The 15,679-nt window shown below is 48.0% G+C and overlaps 4 protein-coding genes and 1 non-coding gene across 5 annotated transcripts; 2 read left to right on the plus strand and 3 right to left on the minus strand.

Moving 5' to 3' along the window:
- Positions 1-745: 745 nt before the first annotated feature.
- Positions 746-3,372, plus strand: FPOAC1_001586 (uncharacterized protein; the record flags this gene model as incomplete). Its single annotated transcript, XM_044846188.1, has 4 exons — positions 746-772; positions 831-977; positions 1,028-2,884; positions 2,932-3,372. The coding sequence occupies 4 exons, from the start codon at positions 746-748 to the stop codon at positions 3,370-3,372; spliced, it is 2,472 nt and encodes an 823-aa protein (XP_044712104.1).
- An 823-nt stretch (positions 3,373-4,195) lies between these two features.
- Positions 4,196-5,396, plus strand: FPOAC1_001587 (uncharacterized protein; the record flags this gene model as incomplete). The annotated part of the gene is made up of 4 exons (XM_044846189.1): positions 4,196-4,217; positions 4,273-4,293; positions 4,352-4,582; positions 4,642-5,396. The coding sequence occupies 4 exons, from the start codon at positions 4,196-4,198 to the stop codon at positions 5,394-5,396; spliced, it is 1,029 nt and encodes a 342-aa protein (XP_044712105.1).
- Positions 5,397-5,616: 220 nt separating this feature from the next.
- FPOAC1_001588 (uncharacterized protein) lies at positions 5,617-7,004 on the minus strand (the record flags this gene model as incomplete). The annotated part of the gene is made up of 3 exons (XM_044846190.1): positions 5,617-6,619; positions 6,667-6,700; positions 6,758-7,004. The coding sequence occupies 3 exons, from the start codon at positions 7,002-7,004 to the stop codon at positions 5,617-5,619; spliced, it is 1,284 nt and encodes a 427-aa protein (XP_044712106.1).
- Positions 7,005-9,529: 2,525 nt separating this feature from the next.
- Positions 9,530-9,611, minus strand: FPOAC1_001589. The gene has a single exon. It is a non-coding gene; the product is annotated as a tRNA-His (tRNA).
- Positions 9,612-10,430: 819 nt separating this feature from the next.
- Positions 10,431-13,982, minus strand: FPOAC1_001590 (uncharacterized protein; the record flags this gene model as incomplete). Its single annotated transcript, XM_044846191.1, has 2 exons — positions 10,431-12,384; positions 13,471-13,982. The coding sequence occupies 2 exons, from the start codon at positions 13,980-13,982 to the stop codon at positions 10,431-10,433; spliced, it is 2,466 nt and encodes an 821-aa protein (XP_044712107.1).
- Positions 13,983-15,679: the final 1,697 nt, after the last annotated feature.

Genomic DNA, 15,679 nt, shown 5'->3' on the forward strand with positions numbered 1-15,679 from the left:
CTTTCATGTTGAGATTTCGTTAGGCGGATAATTTACCTGGAGGGAGGTGGATGGACGGATAGCGGGAGGGGCTTGTGGAAACATACGGATCAACACCAGCATCAAATGTTTGAAGACTTGGGGATAGAGGCTTATGTCCACACCTAATAAACATATATTTTCTTGTTACCAACCCGCTTTCAACTCTTTGCCTCACATAATTCTTGGATAAGTAAATAGGCAGTCAGAGCACTACATAGCACCACAGCACTATAGAACAGACACGCACCATCTGCACACTACTCTATCGTGGTATTAACGGCTCTGATGAATAGAAATTATCAAATATGTCCAGAGGTAGATTCAAATGTTGTGGTCGGGAGACGGAAGATCTGATGGCCGGGTTGGGATGACTCAGCGACTTCCCGAAGAGGAAAGGCTATACCTGTGATGTGATGCCGAATCGCGGACCAGAGTGGCAAGCAGTCCGAACTCCCCCCATCGATTACATACCGATGATGCCTGCGCGCGATTCACTATGAGTGCATCCCGGTAAACTATTGTTTCGTCTCTTTGAGCAGACTTACCGTACGACATACCTGGTCAACAATAGACGTTTCTGTCCTGAGAAACTTTAGACGCGGCGGGAGGCGCAGATCAAGCCACCCATTACACGTCATTGAAACGGTTTATCATCATCTTTTCCTCCATTATCAGCTTACAAACATCATTTCGAAAGCACTTCTGGTGCAAGAAAACTCCTAGCATGGCCTATAACGCCATGGTGCTGCCAGTAAGTTGTTCCGGGGTCCAGGTATAGTCATAACCGAACAGCACTGACGAAACTTCAGAATGTGGCAGCGACAACTACGGAGCTATGGCCCTCGATTTCGAACACCCTTATGTCCCCTTGGAAACATACGACTTCACTCCCGGCCCGTCGACCAGTTTCTCCGAACGAAACTGTCAAACAAACCAAAACGGCTGAACCCCACCAAGTGAGTTGCAGCTCAGTGGTATTCAAACATTATACTCATTCCAATTGTAGGCAGCCGAACTTCGGCTCCCCGAGTTTCTTCAAAGGGTTGACCTGGCCTCCTTCTCTCGTTCACAATTTCCTGCGATGGCACCGGTAACTGCCCAGGCTACTATCTCGAATATGGGTCGTGTTGGCCTTCAAGCGGCCAACCCCATTCTGCGACACCCCTACTTTCAACCCCGCGCATCGACTCCGTCGTCTTTCATGCACTCGTTCTCAACTCCTTCCGGTCTTCTGTCTTCTCGTGGTATCTCAACTCTCGGTCAATTTCCTGTTCAGCGCAGAGCATTCGGCAGCTCCAATGGAATCTCCCGCAACCAGCTCGCAACGTTGGAGGAATCTGCCAACCGAAACCCTGGTAATGCAAACGCCCAGAATGCTTTTTACCAGCTTCTTCTCCGAGCCAACATGCCTGCTATTCTTGTGGAACGATATCAATCCGGACGCTTCGCCACCAGCCCTGCTACCAATGACGCCTACCAGCGAGCTCTCGCTATGCTTGGTGCTAGTGCTACTCAAGCTGCAAATGCGCCTGGCACTATGAACGGAAACTTTGGACGTACTCAGTGGCCCACTTATGAGCAAGGCATCGCTAACGCTGCTGTGGCTGGATCTGCAAATGCTGGCAACCCTATGGGTCATAAGGGAGAACCCATCCATGTCATCGTTCAAGAGTCAACTCGGTCTACTATTTTCCGCTGGTTCAAGTTTTTGGCAATCTTCATCGTCACTACCTATCTGTGTTTTGCACTTGTTACTATTGCTATTGAGGCATTCAGCACTTTCCGTCGCGGAGGTCCGAACAGCAAACAGGACTCTGAGGTCAAGGCCGAGAAGCAAAACACCCGGTTCCAAGATGTCCACGGTTGCGATGAAGCCAAGGAAGAACTCCAGGAAGTCGTCGAGTTTTTGAAGAACCCTGAGAAGTTTAGCGACCTCGGTGCCAAACTTCCCAAGGGCGTCCTCCTCGTTGGCCCTCCCGGTACTGGTAAGACGCTTCTTGCTCGAGCCGTTGCCGGCGAAGCCGGTGTTCCTTTCTTCTATATGTCTGGTAGTGAGTTCGACGAGATTTTTGTTGGTGTTGGTGCCAAGCGAGTCCGCGAACTCTTTACTGCCGCCAAGAACAAGTCCCCTGCCATTGTCTTTATCGATGAACTTGACGCCATTGGAGGCAAGCGTAACCCTAGAGACCAAGCCCACGCCAAACAGACACTGAATCAGCTGCTTACCGAATTGGACGGTTTTGATCAAGACAGCAAGATCATTATCATCGGAGCCACCAACCTGCCCAAGATGCTGGACAAGGCCCTTACTCGTCCTGGACGCTTCGATCGACATGTCAATGTTGACTTGCCCGATGTTAGAGGCCGAATCGCCATTCTTAAGCACCATGCCAAGAAGATCAAGGTTTCCCCCGACGTCGACCTCGAAGCTATTGCTGCCCGTTGCCCCGGTCAATCAGGTGCCGAGCTAGAAAATATGCTTAACGTTGCTGCTCTTCGAGCCAGTCGAGCCAAGGCCAGCTTTGTTTCCAAGCAGGACATGGAGTGGGCATACGACCGAGTCACAATGGGTTCCGAGCGCAAGTCAATGGTAGTCACCGAGAAAGAGAAGGAAATGACGGCTTATCATGAGGCCGGTCACGCGCTTGTTCAGCTTTTCGACAAGGAGAGCTCCAACACTCTATACAAGGTCACGATTCTCCCCAAGGGGCCATCACTAGGGCACACCGCCCAGCTTCCTCAGATGGATAAGTATTCCTACACAGCTGCGGAATATATGTCGAACATTCGTGTGGCACTTGGAGGCAAGATGGCCGAGGAACTGCGATACGGCGGCGATAAAGTAACCTCGGGTGTTTCGTCGGTAAGCACTATTATCAAATCATTCGTACCATATGCTAAATCCTTTAGGATCTTGAGAGGGCCACTGACCTGGGCTTCATGATGGTGACCCTTTTCGGCATGTCCACCGTACTGGGACCCGTTGAATACGGTCGAAGATACGAGAACCTAAGCTCCGAAACCAAGGCAGCCATCGAAGGCGAAGTCCGAAAAACGATTGGAAAGTCGTATGAGGATGTGCGAAAGCTATTGACCGAAAAGCGAAGCGAGTTGGACTTGTTAGCCAAGGCTCTCGTGCAGTATGAGACCTTGGATAAGTCCGAGGTAGAGAAAGTAATTCGAGGCGAGAGTCTTCCCGGACGTATCACTGCACCTAAGGGGCCGATGAGATTACCTATTCCTCAACAAGCTCCAACACCACCCGGTCTCGGGGGTGTTCATCAGCCTCAACCACCAGAGACACCTGCGCCGCCAGCAGCAGCAGCAGACACATCTAGAACTGATGGTTGAGGTTGGAGGCTTAAAAGGCCAGTATCACGCCGTCGTGGAGTAAAGATGAGGTAAAAAAGGAAGCCCGGCGTAGTTCGCGCCGCGTATGACGTATGTGGTGTTGGAAAACAGACAGGGTGAGGATCCATATCGAACGCATATTTCTACAGCGAGCATTGTGTGAAATTGGATGAATTACCTTTGCGAGACGCGAAAGAGAACGGGGTTCAAGCGAGGACGACTGGCCTGTGCCTAGGCTTAGCGATTTATGTCCATATGGATTTTTATTTTGTTCAAGCGATAGCAGCATAAGCAGGAAGTCAGGTTGAGCAAAAGGGGCTGAGAAACGCCACTACTATCAACCAGAATAGGATGAAGTGGTGGGTTGAATCTCTGGCGTGAGCCTGCACTACACCAAGCGTGTATAGATAATCCCTCTCGATCTTAAGTCTCGATTGTAATAAGCTATTGTACACTATCTATTGTTTTGTTGAGATGATGTGGTAGTACTTTACTTTGACTGATTTGAATATGTAGCGTAGCATGCCCTCCCTCACTGCGTGTAGGTGTGGGCAAAGTGATGGTGTCCGGTAACGGAGAAATACAGTCGAGATTTATAGTGTTCGGGTTGCAACAAAAGAGGAGGAAAGCGTGGGGGAGGGGAGTTGCATTGCATTGCATTGCATTGCATTACTGCGACATGTCGAATCCCCCAACTTGAATGACGAATGCGGGTCCAGCCAGTTCCCCGACCTCTATCCGAGGTATATAAGAGACCATTGACGTCAAACAATGAGACATTGTTCCTTCAATCAAGAACAATTGCGACTGATATACTCTCACCATGACCAAAGTTCTCCTCACTGGTAAGTTTTCACGCCCAAGACACATTGAATCAACCATCTAACAATATACTCCCAGGTGGTTCGGGCTTCATCGCCGGTATGTATAGATTACCACAGAATAAAGCCCATTCATGACACAGCCTAACATAATCCAGCTCATACTCTAGAGCAGCTTCTTGAAAAGGATTACAGCATCGTCACAACTGTCCGTTCAGAGGACAAGGCCCAGAAGATCCGCAACGCATTCCCTGACAAGATCAAGGATGACAAGTTGGAAATTGTCATTGTACCCGATATTGCAAAGCCCAATGCTTTTGATCAAGTGGCCAAGACTCCCGGTCTCGAGGCTGTTGTTCACGTTGCAAGCCCCTTTCACTTCAACATTAGTAAGTTTTGAGGAAACATTGAGCAAGTTGGCGCAGTAACTGACCCAAGAACTACACAGCCGACCCCAAGAAGGACCTTATAGATCCAGCTGTCATTGGTACAACGGGTATCCTCAAGGCTCTTCATGCTTCAGCACACAATGTCAAGCGCGTCGTCATCACTTCATCATTCGCTGCCATCATTGACGAGGCCAAATTTACGGATGGATCTCACGTATTCTCCGAAAAGACATGGAACCCTGTCACCATTGACGACATCACTCGTTCCGACGCAACTGCTTACCGCGCCTCAAAAACTCTCGCCGAACGTGCGGCCTGGGACTTTGTCGCCGAGAAGAAGCCCTCTTTCGATCTTGTGACGGTTTGTCCACCCCTGGTTCTGGGTCCTGTATCAAAGCACCTTGCTACCTTGGAGAGCATCAACACGTCCAACGAGCGTATCGTGAAGCTTTTACAAGGCGGATGGAAGGAAGAGATTCCTCCCTGTACCCCCGTTCCTCTCTGGATTGATGTGAGAGATGCTGCACGTGCCCACGTTCGAGGTCTTGAGGAGCCCAGCGCCGGAGGGAAGCGACTCTTTACCACGGCTGGATTATTCTCGCACCGCGAAATCATCGACATTGTTGCTAAGAAATTCCCCGAGTTCAAGGATAGGCTCCCTGGACCTGAAGTCAAGGGCGGCGAACTTCCTCCCAAGGACCAGATTTTTGGAATCGATAACAAGGAGACCAACGAGTTGCTCAAGATTAACTGGATTACCGTTGAGAAGAGCATAACTGATCTTGTTCAGTCACTCAAGGAGATTGGCATCTAGAAAATGGTATTTTAAACATATTCTACAGGTGAATAAAAGTAAATGCAGTGATGACCATGGAATTAACTAATACATATTTGTGTCGTGAAACTCATCGTGACCCTTCGTTGATATGTAATCATACATGCATGCATGCAGCGTGTACTATCCATCTTATCTCAGCAATCTCTCATTTTCTACATACTCTTCAGATCAAAGATTGACCGTATGTCTCCCTACATCAACTCACGCCCTTATGAGGGGGGTTTGTAGGAGTAGCAGGCCTGTTGGGAGGTGTTGAGGGAAGAGCTCTTGTGGGTGGCGGTCCCGGACTGGCAAGCATATTAAACGAAGCATCGCGAGATCGTGGGGGGCGAGGAGGAGAAGTATTTCCGCTGAGACCAAAAGGGTCTATGAGGGCAGAAGGCGGAGGGGTGATGATGCCATCGCTGATGCTTGCCGAGTGGTCGTTATCTCTCATGTTGCACCCATCTGGCGCCGTCATGACTATCATAGGGACTTGGTTTGCGCTGTAGATTCTAGGTGTCCTTTCATGTCGAGGCGATAGCTTCCTCCCCGTAGGTGAGAAGAGGGGAGAAGTTGGGAAAATGTCCGGCTGATCACCTGTGGTGGGAAGATATCTCCGTTCACGAAGCCGCGCCGGTGGTGTAAGCGGGACAGCCTCGGCATCAACATGAGAAGCAGAAAAAGAGATAGCTGGAGAGACGAGAGGGGTTGGTGAGTCTGCTACTGGAGGCGGCGATGTGGGATGCTTGATGAGTCTTCGGATGTCGTTCTTGCGAGAGCGTCTTCTTCGAAGGAGGCAGAATATCAAAGCGCCGATGGCAAGGAGGCCCACGACGGAGATGATGGCGATGGTGACTTTCACGCCTAGCGGCATTCCTTTGTTGTCTTTGGTGTCATTTTGATCGCTGTTGGAAGGGTCGGAAGTTGCTTGAGTTGAGGAATCTTTGCTTGTGGAATAACTCGTTTGTGGTACTGAGCTTTGTAGTGGTACTGAGCTTATGGTTTCTTTAGTTGTCGGTTTTGTATAGACTGTGTTTTCTGTCGTTGTTATTGATTTTGCCGATGATGGTCTTGATGTGGTTTGAGAAGATTCATCTTGAATTCCATCGGCTGAGTTGGCGTCTTGACAGTGTTTGTCATTTCCATTGACAGACTCAGAATCGCATATGTGATAGGGTTGAGGAGGGCCTGGATCTAACACGGAGTGGTAACCAATACTGCCAACATCTTAGAGTCTATTTCATCTTGTGTTCTGTGTCCTTACTCTTGACAGGCATTGATGAGCCAGTTGACATTTGCTATCAATCTGTCAGCATCATGATCAATCATGTCAATATGGGCGAGATGTCACATACGATCTCTGCCACGCTCACCAAGGTTGTCCACGCCACAAGCCTGAGCATCGCAACAATACAAAGCCTGGAAAGGCTGGTCCCTCTCCATGCGTTCCCTGTCTTGCAGAGCCTCGCACACTCGGTCGAATGTCTCATCCTCGGGCAACAGTTCTTTGAGGAATCTCTCCCTACACAAGGCGATACATTGTGGCGGATCTTGCACGTCTGGCGCAACGAAGCCCCAGCTACGCCCTGTGCAGCCCGTCATGGCAAGGGAGTACGAGTAAGATCAAATTAGAGTATAAGAGGGTTGTCTTCTCTCACTATAGGCATGCATGGCACGCTATGTTCTCTGTTTGGAGAAGAAATGAGGAGTAATTGATGGGGAGTGGGCAAGTCTCAGCTGAGATTTCAACGGCAACTCGAGACGAGACGAGACGAAAAGGAAAGGAAAGGAAAGAGAAAGGGGAAGGAAAAGAAGCGAAAGCGAACGGGAACGAGGATGAAAATAAACAGAAATTGGTAGAGGACAAAACGGGACCAAGAGCGAGAAAAGGGGCGGAGGAAAAGAGGAATGGTAACTATAACAACCTAGGTATGACTACCATTCGCACTTTCACTTATACTCACTCAGCTATACTTGGTTGGATCCATATCCAATGGCGATTGGAATCTTTGGAAGCACAACCCCGGTGATAGTCCAGTTGGTACAGCACAGGACCGGTAGCATGGACAAGATCAGGCTGGTGCGTCCGTCCGTCCGTCAAACTCCAATTCCAATGCAGTCGATCCCAGCTGGTCTCTATAGGGAGGCAAGTTTGTTCGCTAGTTACACAACGTATGCTGTGCTGTAGTCACCCGCGTCCGACGAGAATAACCTCGTATGTTATGTGTATATACGTATTTCCCTTTCAACTCCAACGCCCTGTTTGCTTGCTTCCAAGTCCTGCGTACACATGAGGAGGCTTGCATGATGGCGGAGGCGGAGAATTAACCTCGTGAGGTCCATCACTTTCTTTTTCGAGGCCTTCTGTCTTGTTTGTTCTTCAACGGCAACTAGTTTGTTCTCTTTTAGGTGTGGCTGCCACGATGGAAACGAAAAGGACACCGGAAACTCTGGAAGCCGGCGTATGTATGACATTGTTGATGGGACCAGTAGAAATAATTAAAGGGCAAGCTGAGCCGGGAGACAGGGACAGGAACAGGGACAGGAACAGGAACAGAGACATGTTCAGCTGCGTTGCATGCGATACACCAAGTCACATAAACGGTCACTGTTTGGCAGGCCAAGCGAGTGATTTGGCCAGGGTCTTGTATTCTGGTAACCAATTATAATCATTTTTTCGCGAGTATCTATGTATTATATTGTATCAATGACTCTCCAACATTCGGCAATAGTTGTCTTGATCAGCTTAACTGTATAGAGACCCTACATATTCATTTATTTATACGTATTCATAATATTGACTTCTAGTATCCATCTAGACTTGAACTTGACTGTTTTGTGCGTTTGCCTGTTGGTTACACACAAGTACTTTGCCATGCTTTCCTCCCCTGTTGCATGCTCCCCGTTCAAACTACACATCTCCATCTGGATTAAATATGCGCGTCATGCGCTGCAGATTTCCATTCTTTGCCTTGAGTAGTTTGTTGGTAATTGATCATGTCATGCCATAAATCGGTATCTTGCAGCACCCTTGATCTCACTACGTGGTGGTTTGCATAACTCAATTGGCTAACACAACCACAATCAGAGACATATGTTCTACTCTTGCATAACAATTGTTCCAAAATATGCACCTCAACTTTGCGGTGAAGACGAGACATGAATGACTGCCTACAGCTATGAATAGTCAGTCAGTCAGTTACGGATATTCAAATCTGGTTTCGCCAGGACAAAAAGTGCACATACAACACCGAGACTGGGCTCCGAGCTGAGCTGAGGCTGAATGTGACTCGGCACAACGCATTAGATCCAAAGTCGACCTTTCAGTCTATTCCCTTCCCTTCTCTTTTCTCTGTTCCTGATAGCTTGTGCAACAGAACCTCTGCAAGCAAGACATTCTCCGTCACCCACACAAGGCGTAAACACCATCAAACCTCTCACCGCAGAAAAGCGAGGGCGTGCAAGCTCACGTGGGAAAGCGTGCCTCGAGTCAGAATCTGAGTCCAGACAAGAATATTTACCCTAAATAGAAACCTCTCTCCTTCTGGGGGCTGAGATAGTACACGATTGGACGGATAGACTGCGTATGTACTTGCACAACCTCGTATTTATATTATCTTCTCCTGAAGAGCTGATGGAAACCCTTGTATGCGTCCAGCGAACCGTTGACGTTCTACGTAAAGAACCGGCATGAACAACTCAACTCAACCATCTCAACGGGCCTCGTAGACGTCATAAGTATAGAGTTTCCCTTCGGCTGGGTCATATCCCGTATATCTGATCATCGTGACGGGGGAAGACCATCCTCTTTCAATTCATCCATCGGATTACGGATACACAAGTTGAGATTACTCCGAGCCCGTCTGGTTTGATCTCCTGCTTGGTGACTGCAGCTTCCCCAAGATAGTGGATTACACACTCGAGTATATTTCCGCAACAGGAACCATCTCCTTGAGGACGTGTGACATGATAGCCAAAGGACCGATAGCTGTTCCGTACAGTCTCAAAGTATGGTGAACCGTGTTAGTTGGCCAAGCCTCATTTCAACTACAACACAAAAAAAAATCCTATATGCTTAATCAAAACTAACCACGATAGTCGCAAAAAATGGCAAAAGATTAATAGATTGCCGTCAGCAAGACTCGAACTTGCGTTTTCAGTGCTTCGAAGAGCCACAAACTGATGTACTGACCCCTATACGATGACGGCTGAATGGGTTTTTGATGGAAGATAAGTGCTCAATTTTAGTATATGTATCTATGAGGACAAGCCCCACTAAACCCCAATTCAATCCTTAGGATATCAGAAAAATTGGCCGCTGGAAGTACAAGGGACGAAATTAGAAGGTTACTTTATGCTCCTTAGACTATGGCTCTTAGACTACTTATTTTTATGATCTAAGACTTGGGAGGTCCATTTTTTCTGCTACCCGTTAGCCAATTCATTGGTTCTGATCAGAGTACTAAAAAATCGGCCTCGAGGTATAAGACATGAAATCAGCGAGTTAGTTTGTGCCATTTACGTAGGTACTGCTCTTTGTTTATTCACCATTGTAGCCTAAAGCTCTAAGGTCAACTTCTCTACTACCCACCAGGTTCCGCGAGTCACAGCTTGCAAGTCGCCAAGAGATAATGCGGTTGCTTCCAGAGCATTAGGATTAACGTTGAAGAAAAAGGAAACGCTGTCTAGCTCGCACAAAAACACTGAAAATTACCAACTGCCTGCCTGTACCGGGTATAATCACGCAACCTCTGACCTCAAACTCCATCCCCTGTCCGCGAGGTCTAGTATCTACTAGATCCGTCATCCCTTTCATCCGTTGCCTTCTCCGCCCGAGTATGTATGACTGGGGACGACAAGGCAGCAAATAACAATCAAAACACAAAGAAACAACGCGAAATCATTCTAGTGTATTCGTATGCAGATGTGATCCTTTTATGTGTGTCTTGATTAAAGGGTGATTTGTTCATTCATGCGTCCAAAACACTCCGTAGTAGTGTTATGTTTATCGAATGCGTTGTGCTGGTATTAGAAGAATGACGGCTTTGTAAGCACGCGATATTCGACGTAATCCTCGCCGTCAATGTTGATGATGGTTCCCTGTGAGACAAGTTTTCCCGTAAAGGGACCATTGGCCTTACGCTCGTACTTCACTCCCCCATACATTTTGGCGTCGTCGGTACTTGCTCTCGAGAATCGCAAGCTTTCCTGGCTGGCCCAAACCTTGTTGAGGCGCTGCATCTCATGGCTTTCATGGAACTGCTGTCGGCCGTTGGTGGCCACGCCAGGGATCTTAGCGGCCGCGGCCGCGGTTGCTTGGGCGGCTGCTGCTGCTGCTCGCTCGCGGTTAGCAGCCTGCAGGTGAGCACGCTCTTGAGCCTGTTCCACACGGATGATCTCACGCTCGGCCAGAGCTGAGGTCCGCTCGAGCGCATTGGTGCTTTGCTGTGTTCTGCCTGAGATGGGACGAGTCGTTGTGGTCGATTTGGCAGCTTCAAAATCGGTGATGGGTGCTTGGCGCGTTAAACGTCCTTCGGCTCTGGCTGCTTCCATGCGACGACTTTGGCGAAGTTCCTGGCGAATCTCGTTGCCAGTCCAGCTTAATTTTGGTGGCTGGTCCTGTTCTTCTCCAAACTCTCCAGGAAGACGAGGCAGAGCGGGAGCGATTGACAAGGGGGCAGGAGCCTTGTAGTTAGTGCCTGCAGCCCTAGCTTGTGCGTCGAATACAGCTTTGATCTCGTTTTGTGATCTTTCCCCCGCTGTCTCTCCGCGATCAAGCTGCCATTGACGTACACGGCAGTACTCTTTGATTTCATGTCGAGCAAGAGGTGTCAGGTGTTTTTCGAAATCAACATCCTCATAAGGAATCCAAAGAGCGCCTGCTCCAGCGGGAAAGTTGCCATCGACAAACCGTCCGTCTCGTGTTTCTCGTACTAGCTTGACTCTGAACATGTCGTTTTGCCCCAAAATACCGTAGACCGCATGACGATCCTTGGGATTGGACTCTGCAGACTTGGTCCATGTGCCAAGAAGAATTCGGGTCGGTCTAGTACCAGGGAGCGGGTCAACAACGTTTCGTACAGGCTGTGGTCCGCCGGGTGCTGGTTGAATAGGAGTATGCTCAACCACGGGGCCATTCGATGACGCAGCATTAATAGGTGCGAAGCCTCCGCTGGTCCTGCGCCTTTTTGCATCGCGATTGCTTTGCAAATGCTCGGGAAGTTCGACGCCGTAAGCGATCTGGGGTGGGTTGGAGTTGTTTTCAGTAGTTGGAATCAGCTTGGCACGGCGAATAGCTTCCTTGGTATCTTCTAATTCGCCAGCAGTGTGTTCGGCCTGGTTCTTTTCGGTTGCTATATTCTTGGTGCGTAGCCTGACATACTCCTTGATCTGAAGGTGATCCAGACCCACGAGGTGATCGAGGAAGACAATCCTCTCAAACGTTACCCAACTTCCACCAGGTCCGGGAGGCAGTGGATATTCGGTTACAGTGTCTCCGGCTCTTGTTAGTGATTGTATACGTGTGCGTAGACGCTCTCTAACATCTATAAAGCCAATGACAGCATGTTTGAGTTCCTCTGTAGGAGCTTCTGAATCCCGCCAGTAGCCTACTGTCACTCCTTTAACATTCCCTGTGCTTGAGCGAGAGGGTTTAGCTCTTGTGCTGGCTGCCGAGGTTTGACGGTCATCCGCAATGATTTTGCTTTCACTCAAGTCATTAAAGATAGACGTCCGCTTCCGTTTGGGGTAATGGGAAACAACTGGCTCTTCGTCGCCATTGGTCATGGTCTCATCTTCGGCATCAGATGCAGGCCGCGGGGGCGATGACTTTCGGGTACCGTTAGTGCGAGCCCCCACGATAATCTCGTCCTCGAATTCGTTAAAGTCCGCCCCCGAAGGGGAGTGCACGGTGCTTGCTGGATCGCTAAGCTCGCTTTCAAGGTCCCCATCTCCAATCGAGACCTTGCGGCCGTTCGAGTGTCTGCAAAGGTATGTTAGTGTTGTTGTGACTATCAATATTACCAAGCCATGAAGTAATAGAAGGCTTGCATCGAGAAAATGTCAATGGGCAAGAAGCAAATATGGCCAGTCTGCATGTTTAAGCCAATGTCATGAAAATAAGAGAAGCTGTCACGGCTAGACCAGGATAACATTTCAAAGAAATAATACACCCAAAGCCATTTTAAGCAGGGATGAACATATAATAGCCAGTCCGAGTCTTCAGGGGCCAAGATATGAGACTCAATGGGAAATGGGAAAGGGAGCTGAGGTACCTAAGAACTCTTAGAGAACGCATATTTGGATGGCAGAGGCGTGCTGTGCTGTACGATTGGTCCACTTCTGAGGGGTGTATAAGGCAGTTGGCACACACACAGAAATCCTTTTCGTCGATCTCGTGTCGAGAGTAACATGCAGTTTGGGAAACTCGATAAGAACAGTTGTGAAATGACAACGTGAAGAATGCATGCATATAGCAAGTGGGCAGGAAACAGTTTGCGAGATAAGATGAAAGTATGATGAAGGAAGGAAAAGAAGAAGTGAAAGGCAAGAAATCGCTACTGCCACTTATCATTGAATACATGGATAGATGGATGGATGAATGAATGAATAGAACAGCAGTAAAAGTTGCAGTGTAGCGCAGGTGTAGATACGGCCGCAACTGCAGTGACAATGGCACTGACAATAGAAATGACTGCGATTCAGCTTTTCATGCAGGCAACAATTGCTTGACAGCGCCAGTGTAATTTGAAATCAACTTTTCCCCTCTCAATTTGTAGGCGCTGATTGATAGTGACCGTCTCGTCATGCTGAGATTCAGATACAGTCGGGCCATGCGGTCAACAACAACACAACATAAGATGGCGGCAGAGACCTCCCCAGTAGGTATTGACAAACCAGGTAATGCCAGCCAACTTTGGGTTGTAATCCTTGTCAAAGCCACGCCACTCGTTCATTTATTATTCACACCATCACTTGACTGGTCGAGAACACGAATACATCATGGCGAAGCTATTGAGTACGACAAGATTGTGTTGATGAGATATTGAATAAAAAAAATATGGAAAACGGGAAATGAAACCATGATTTAACTTGCCTTGGAGATGGACTTCTGACAGCGACAGCAGCGGAGCCGGCGGCGGCGACGACGGTAGCAGGACTTGCAGCGGCAATTACCGGTGATTTTCCATTCACAGTACTTGTCGAGGGTACAGATGGTGACGGTGTGTGGTCCTTGGTAACCAAAGCTGAATCCAATGCCGTTGCTGCTGCTGCTGCTGCTGATGATGATTGTAGTGGTGACTGCGGCATGGTTGGCGTTGCGGCTCGGGGTTCAGACGCCGAGGGGGCAGCAGGAGGAGGATCAGTCGCAATTGAAATCGCACTATCAGGAGCTGCTGGACTCTTTATCTCAACAGCAATAGCACGGGTGGAAGTAGAATCTGGAGTTGGTGCATGATGTGGTGATGCAGCCCTCGAAGTAGAAGGCTTGGGAGCAGCAGCCGATGAGAGCGCTGGCGATATGGGCTCCAGCTCTGGTGGCGCAACCGGCCTGGGCTTGTCGTCGTCGACAGTTTCCATGACGCGACTTGAATAATACCTGAGCTACTGATGCTGGAACGCGAAATAAGTCTTTGTTAGGCTAGTCGAGTTTAGCTGATGAAGACGAAGATGTAGACTCTGATAGTTGGGGAGAAAGAGAAAAAAAATTGTATGGCGCGTTTCCGATTAGGTAGGTAGTAGGTAGCAGGCAGTTGAGGTAAAGTAGGTAAGGCAAGTAGAGTACAAGATTAAAAAAAAAGTTGCGCGTAGATTGTCGGTCGCAAGTTCCCAGTTGATGAATTATTATCCCGTCGTCTTTTAGTCAACTAGTGCAACTGCGCAGCACTGTAACTTACTTTTAGTACTGTATGTATGTACCTGGTCAAAGACAGACACAGTCGACAAGGTGGGAAGACCAAGGGAAAGTGAAGTAGCAGTATGGCCACCTTTTTAGTCAACTTAGTAATACCAAACACAGGGAAATAAATAGTCATAAATAAGGTCAGACCAAGTAGGTCAGATCAGGTAATAAGTTCAAAGTGGATGGTCGGTACAAAATCAGGAATGGGAGTAGTCAAGGTCTGGCACCCTGGTTGGTTGAACATATGAATTCTGGAATCTTAAGCCGGGGGAGAACCAGGGCTAAAATCAATAAGCGCAATTCTTCAACTCCGCAAGATAGGTAGAGAGAAGGATACAGTTGATGAGTAAGGGGAGAGAGGAGAACAGTACAGTATCAGACACGTAGTCTAGTTGCGCAATTAACGAGGCTGGATAACTTATAAGCCTCTCGATCAACCGAAATAAAAGCCAAAGGGCAAACCCACCAACGAGGAAATAGTTTGAAGACAACGAACCATAGGAAAGAAAAGGGTTAAAGTACCTCGAAAGAGCAACAGGATACCTAGGATAGGGTGGGATGGGGCTTGTGGGGGCATGTGAAAAGCTAACTAAGGCAAAAGTCAACTACGTAGTAGTAATTGCAACTAATTGCCAGGGAAGATGAGGGAGAGAAAATTTAAGATATTGGATTGTGTGAGTTAAGGAAACAATGAACTTGGAGAAACACGTCGGATTGGATATAATAGCCAATAACAAAAATAAAAACTTATGACACATGTGCATATGCTCAATGTATAGGTACCTCGGAGTATCAGTGTTAATGACATCGGCACTGAGTGTTTTAGTTACCAAGGGAGAGCAATTACTGAGAGATTGCCTATTTCACTTTCTCGCCCGCTCCGTGCTATCAAGTACAGTAACTCTCCTGTAAATTTCCATCGTTCATTGGATGTTGTAGTGATAGGGATTTGCAGAGTCAACCTGGCCGATCCTAATTGGCTCATGTCACTTATTAACCTTGATTCAATAATTAAGCTCAGTCGTAAATTGACGAGCTTCCACCAAATGCCGCTTTTTATTCAGTTATGTTGATTCACGTTACCTGACATCTACGGATACTAAGTTATCCTTTTCAGTTTCCCCTTTCCTGCCGTTAACGTTGTTAGTAATGGTCAGTTATGGAATATCCCATGCAATACTGTATACACACCCTGACAGCTCTATACACACCCCTATAGGTCTACGGTTCCCTTTTATCCTTTCATGGGAAAACCTCAGATAAGGTGTTGTCAAGGTGCATACTCGATGCAACTTGATGTGCCGGTACAACTCTAAAACAGTAATAAATCCTTGCCACTTTTCATGTGTTGTTTTTATGTCTTTTTTTTTTTTAC

Source organism: Fusarium poae, chromosome 1 (genome assembly GCF_019609905.1).
Source record: "Fusarium poae strain DAOMC 252244 chromosome 1, whole genome shotgun sequence".
NCBI classification, from domain to species: Eukaryota; Fungi; Ascomycota; class Sordariomycetes; order Hypocreales; family Nectriaceae; genus Fusarium; species Fusarium poae.